This window comes from Ambystoma mexicanum, chromosome 7q (assembly GCF_040938575.1).
Source record: "Ambystoma mexicanum isolate Mex_15411 chromosome 7q, UKY_AmexF1_1, whole genome shotgun sequence".
NCBI classification, from domain to species: Eukaryota; Metazoa; Chordata; class Amphibia; order Caudata; family Ambystomatidae; genus Ambystoma; species Ambystoma mexicanum.
Window position 1 is genome coordinate 1,122,017,809 of NC_090941.1, and position 6,411 is coordinate 1,122,024,219.

General features: G+C 55.5%; 1 protein-coding gene across 1 annotated transcript; it reads right to left on the reverse strand.

The window, feature by feature from the left end:
* Positions 1-5,466: 5,466 nt before the first annotated feature.
* On the reverse strand, positions 5,467-6,135 carry LOC138528204 (putative keratin-associated protein 4-16). The gene has a single exon (XM_069639660.1). It carries the CDS (start codon positions 6,133-6,135, stop codon positions 5,467-5,469), a length of 669 nt encoding a protein of 222 aa, XP_069495761.1.
* Between the last annotated feature and the right edge of the window lie 276 nt (positions 6,136-6,411).

Consider the following 6,411-nt stretch of genomic DNA (forward strand, 5'->3'; position numbering starts at 1 on the left):
GCACACATGGGCATGCTGAGGGCAGGTGATGGTGCACACATGGGCATGCTGAGGGCAGGTGATGGTGCACACATGGACATGATGAGGGCAGGTGATGGTGCACACATGGACATGATGAGGGCAGGTGATGGTCCACACATGGGAATGGTGAGGGCAAGTGATGGTTCACACATGGAAATGATGAGGGAAGGTGATGGTGCACACATGGGAATGATGAGAGCAGGTGAGGGTCCACACATGGGAATGGTGAGCTCAGGTGATGGGGCACACATGGGCATGATGAGGGCAGGTGATGGTCCACACATGGGAATGGTGAGGTCAGGTGATGGGGCACACATGGGCATGATGAGGGCAGGTGATGGTCCACACATGGGAATGGTGAGGGAATGGTGATGGTCCACACATGGGAATGGTGAGGGAATGGTGTTGGTCCACACATGGGCATGATGAGGGCAGGTGATGGTCCACACATGGGAATGATGAGGGCAGGTGATGGTGCACACATGGGAATGATGAGAGCAGGTGAGGGTCCACACATGGGAATGGTGAGCTCAGGTGATGGGGCACACATGGGCATGATGAGGGCAGGTGATGGTCCACACATGGGAATGGTGAGGCCAGGTGATGGGGCACACATGGGCATGATGAGGGCAGGTGATGGTCCACACATGGGAATGGTGAGGGAATGGTGATGGTCCACACATGGGAATGGTGAGGGAATGGTGTTGGTCCACACATGGGCATGATGAGGGCAGGTGATGGTCCACACATGGGAATGATGAGGGCAGGTGATGGTCCACACATGGGCATGATGAGGGCAGGTGACGGTACACACATGGGCATGATGAGGGAAGGTGATGGTGCACACATGGACATGATGAGGGCAGGTGATGGTCCACACATGGGAATGGTGAGGGCAAGTGATGGTTCACACATGGAAATGATGAGGGAAGGTGATGGTGCACACATGGGAATGATGAGAGCAGGTGAGGGTCCACACATGGGAATGGTGAGCTCAGGTGATGGGGCACACATGGGCATGATGAGGGCAGGTGATGGTCCACACATGGGAATGGTGAGGTCAGGTGATGGGGCACACATGGGCATGATGAGGGCAGGTGATGGTCCACACATGGGAATGGTGAGGGAATGGTGATGGTCCACACATGGGAATGGTGAGGGAATGGTGTTGGTCCACACATGGGCATGATGAGGGCAGGTGATGGTCCACACATGGGAATGATGAGGGCAGGTGATGGTGCACACATGGGAATGATGAGAGCAGGTGAGGGTCCACACATGGGAATGGTGAGCTCAGGTGATGGGGCACACATGGGCATGATGAGGGCAGGTGATGGTCCACACATGGGAATGGTGAGGCCAGGTGATGGGGCACACATGGGCATGATGAGGGCAGGTGATGGTCCACACATGGGAATGGTGAGGGAATGGTGATGGTCCACACATGGGAATGGTGAGGGAATGGTGTTGGTCCACACATGGGCATGATGAGGGCAGGTGATGGTCCACACATGGGAATGATGAGGGCAGGTGATGGTCCACACATGGGCATGATGAGGGCAGGTGACGGTACACACATGGGCATGATGAGGGAAGGTGATGGTGCACACATGGGCATGATGAGGGCAGGTGATGGTGCACACATGGGCATGATGAGGGCACGTGACGGTGCACACATGGGCATGATGAGGGAACGTGATGGTGCACACATGGGCATGATGAGGGCAGGTGATGGTGCACACATGGGCATGAAGAGAGCAGGTGATGGTACACACATGGGTGTGATGAGGGCATTTAATAGAGCACACATGTGGTCAGGATGAGGGTATGATGAGGGAAGGTGACGGTGCACACATGGGCATGATGAGTCAAGGTGATGGTGCCCTCATGGGCATGATGAGTGCAGGTGATGGTGCACACATGGGCATGCTGAAGGCAGGTGATGGTGCACTCATGGGCATGCTGAGGACAAGTGATGGTCCACAGATGGGTATGCTGAGGGCCGGGGATGGTCCACACATTAGCATGATGAGGGCAGGTGATGGTGCACTCATGGGCATGATGAGGGAAGCTGATGGTGCACACATGGGCATGATGAGGGCAGGTGATGGTCCACACATGGGTATGATGAGGGCAGGTGATGGTCCACACATGGGCATGATGATGGCAAGTGATGGTCCACACATGGGCATGATGAGGGCAAGTGATGGTCCAGACATGGGTATGATGAGGGCAGGTGATGGTGCACTCATGGGCATGATGAGGGCAGGTGACGGTGCACACATGGGGATGCTGAGGGCAGGTGACGGTGCACACATGGGCATGAAGAGAGCAGGTGATGGTACACACATGGGTGTGATGAGGGCATTTAATAGAGCACACATGTGGTCAGGATGAGGGTAGGTGATGGTCCACTCATGGGAATGATGAGGGCAGGTGATGGTCCACACATGGGCATGATGAGGGCAGGTGATGGTCCACACATGGGCATGATGAGGGCAGGTGATGGTCCACACATGGGCATGATGAGGGCAGGTGATGGAGCACACATGGAAATGATGAGGGCAGGTGACGGTGCTCACATGGGAATGATGAGGGAAGGTGACGGTGCACACATGGGCATGATGAGGACATGTGATAGTACACACATGGGCATCATGAGGGTAGGAGACGGTGCACTCATGGGCATGATGAGGTCAGGTGATGGTGCACACATGGGCATGCTGAGGGCAAGTGATGGTGCACGGGCAGGTGATGCTGCACACATGGGCATGCTGAGGGCAGGTGATGGTGCACACATGGGCATGCTGAGGGCAGGTGATGGTGCACACATGGACATGATGAGGGCAGGTGATGGTGCACACATGGACATGATGAGGGCAGGTGATGGTGCACACATGGACATGATGAGGGCAGGTGATGGTGTACACATGGGCATGATGAGGGCAGGTGATGCTGCACCCATGGGAATTATGAGGGCAGGTGATGGTCCACACATGGGCATGATGAGGGCAGGTGATGGTTCACACATGGACATGATGAGGGAAGGTGATGGTGCACACATGGGAATGATGAGGGCAGGTGAGGGTCCACACATGGGAATGGTGAGGTCAGGTGATGGGGCACACATGCGCATGATGAGGGCTGGTGATGGTCCACACATGGGAATGGTGAGGGCAAGTGATGGTTCACACATGGAAATGATGAGGGAAGGTGATGGTGCACACATGGGAATGATGAGAGCAGGTGAGGGTCCACACATGGGAATGGTGAGGTCAGGTGATGGGGCACACATGGGCATGATGAGGGCAGGTGATGGTCCACACATGGGAATGGTGAGGTCAGGTGATGGGGCACACATGGGCATGGTGAGGGCAGGTGATGGTCCACACATGGGAATGATGAGGGCAGGTGATGGTCCACATATGGGCATGATGAGGGCAGGTGACGGTACACACATGGGCATGATGAGGGAAGGTGATGGTGCACACATGGGCATGATGAGGGCAGGTGATGGTGCACACAAGGGCATGATGAGGGCACGTGACGGTGCACACATGGGCATGATGAGGGAACGTGACGGTGCACACATGGGCATGATGAGGGCAGGTGATGGTGCACACATGGGCATGCTGAAAGCAGGTGATGGTGCACTCATGGGCATGCTGAGGACAAGTGATGGTCCACACATGGGTATGCTGAGGGCCGGTGATGGTCCACACATGGGCATGATGAGGGCAGGTGATGGTGCACTCATGGGCATGATGAGGGAAGGTGATGGTGCACACATGGGCATGATGAGGGAAGTTGACGGTGCACACATGGGCATGATGAGGGCAGGTGATGGTCCACACATGGGTATGATGAGGGCAGGTGATGGTCCACACATGGGCATGATGATGGCAAGTGATGGTCCACACATGGGCATGATGAGGGCAAGTGATGGTCCACACATGGGTATGATGAGGGCAGGTGATGGTGCACTCATGGGCATGATGAGGGCAGGTGACGGTGCACACATGGGGATGCTGAGGGCAGGTGACGGTGCACACATGGGCATGAAGAGAGCAGGTGATGGTACACACAAGGGTGTGATGAGGGCATTTAATAGAGCACACATGTGGTCAGGATGAGGGTAGGTGATGGTCCACTCATGGGAATGATGAGGGCAGGTGATGGTCCACACATGGGCATGATGAGGGCAGGTGATGGTCCACACATGGGCATGATGAGGGCAGGTGATGGTCCACACATGGGCATGATGAGGGCAGGTGATGGAGCACACATGGAAATGATGAGGGCAGGTGACGGTCCTCACATGGGAATGATGAGGGAAGGTGATGGTCCACACATGGGCATGATGAGGACATGTGATGGTACACACATGGGCATCATGAGGGTAGGAGACGGTGCACTCATGGGCATGATGAGGTCAGGTGATGGTGCACACATGGGCATGCTGAGGGCAAGTGATGGTGCACGGGCAGGTGATGCTGCACACATGGGCATGCTGAGGGCAGGTGATGGTGCACACATGGAATGCCTAGGGCAGGTGATGGTGCACACATGGACATGATGAGGGCAGGTGATGGTGCACACATGGACATGATGAGGGCAGGTGATGGTGTACACATGGGCATGATGAGGGCAGGTGATGCTGCACCCATGGGAATGATGAGGGCAGGTGATGGTCCACACATGGGCATGATGAGGGCAGGTGATGGTTCACACATGGACATGATGAGGGAAGGTGATGGTGCACACATGGGAATGATGAGGGCAGGTGAGGGTCCACACATGGGAATGGTGAGGTCAGGTGATGGGGCACACATGCGCATGATGAGGGCAGGTGATGGTCCACACATGGGAATGGTGAGGGCAAGTGATGGTTCACACATGGAAATGATGAGGGAAGGTGATGGTGCACACATGGGAATGATGAGAGCAGGTGAGGGTCCACACATGGGAATGGTGAGGTCAGGTGATGGGGCACACATGGGCATGATGAGGGCAGGTGATGGTCCACACATGGGAATGGTGAGGTCAGGTGATGGGGCACACATGGGCATGATGAGGGCAGGTGATGGTCCACACATGGGAATGGTGAGGGAATGGTGATGGTCCACACATGGGAATGGTGAGGGAATGGTGTTGGTCCACACATGGGCATGATGAGGGCAGGTGATGGTCCACACATGGGAATGATGAGGGCAGGTGATGGTCCACACATGGGCATGATGAGGGCAGGTGACGGTACACACATGGGCATGATGAGGGAAGGTGATGGTGCACACATGGGCATGATGAGGGCAGGTGATGGTGCACACATGGGCATGATGAGGGCACGTGACGGTGCACACATGGGCATGATGAGGGCAGGTGATGGTGCACACATGGGCATGAAGAGAGCAGGTGATGGTACACACATGGGTGTGATGAGGGCATTTAATAGAGCACACATGTGGTCAGGATGAGGGTAGGTGATGGTCCACACATGGGCATGATGAGGGCAGGTGATAGTGCACTCATGTGCATGATGAGGGCAGGTGATGGTGCACACATGGGAATGATGAGGGCAGGTGATGGTCCACACATGGGCATGATGAGGGCAGGTGATGGTCCACACATGGGCATGATGAGGGTAGGAGACGGTGCACTCATGGGCAAGATGAGGTCAGGTGATGGTGCACACATGGGCATGCTGAGTGCATGTGATGGTGCACGGGCAGGTGATGCTGCACACATGGGCATGCTGAGAGCAGGTGATGGTGCACACATGGGCATGCTGAGGGCAGGTGATGGTGCACACATGGGCATGATGAGGGCAGATGATGCTGCACCCATGGGAATGATGAGGGCAGGTGATGGTTCACACATGGAAATGATGAGGGAAGGTGATGGTGCACACATGTGAATGATGAGGGCAGGTGATGCTGCACACGTGGGCATGCTGAGGGCAGGTGATGGTGCACACATGGACATGCTGAGGGCAGGTGATGGTGCACACATGGGCATGATGAGGGCAGATGATGCTGCACCCATGGGCATGATGAGGGCAGGTGATGGTTCACACATGGAAATGATGAGGGAAGGTGATGGTGCACACATGGGCATGATGAGGGCAGGTGATGGTCCACACATGGGAATGGTGAGGGCAGGTGATGGTTCACACATGGAAATGATGAGGGAAGGTGATGGTGCACACATGGGAATGATGAGAACAGGTGAGGGTCCACACATGGGAATGGTGAGGTCAGGTGATGGGGCACACATGGGCATTATGAGGGTAGGTGATGGTCCACACATGGGAATGGTGAGGGAATGGTGATGGTCCACACATGGGAATGATGAGGGAAGGTGATAGTCCACACATGGGCATGATGAGGGCAG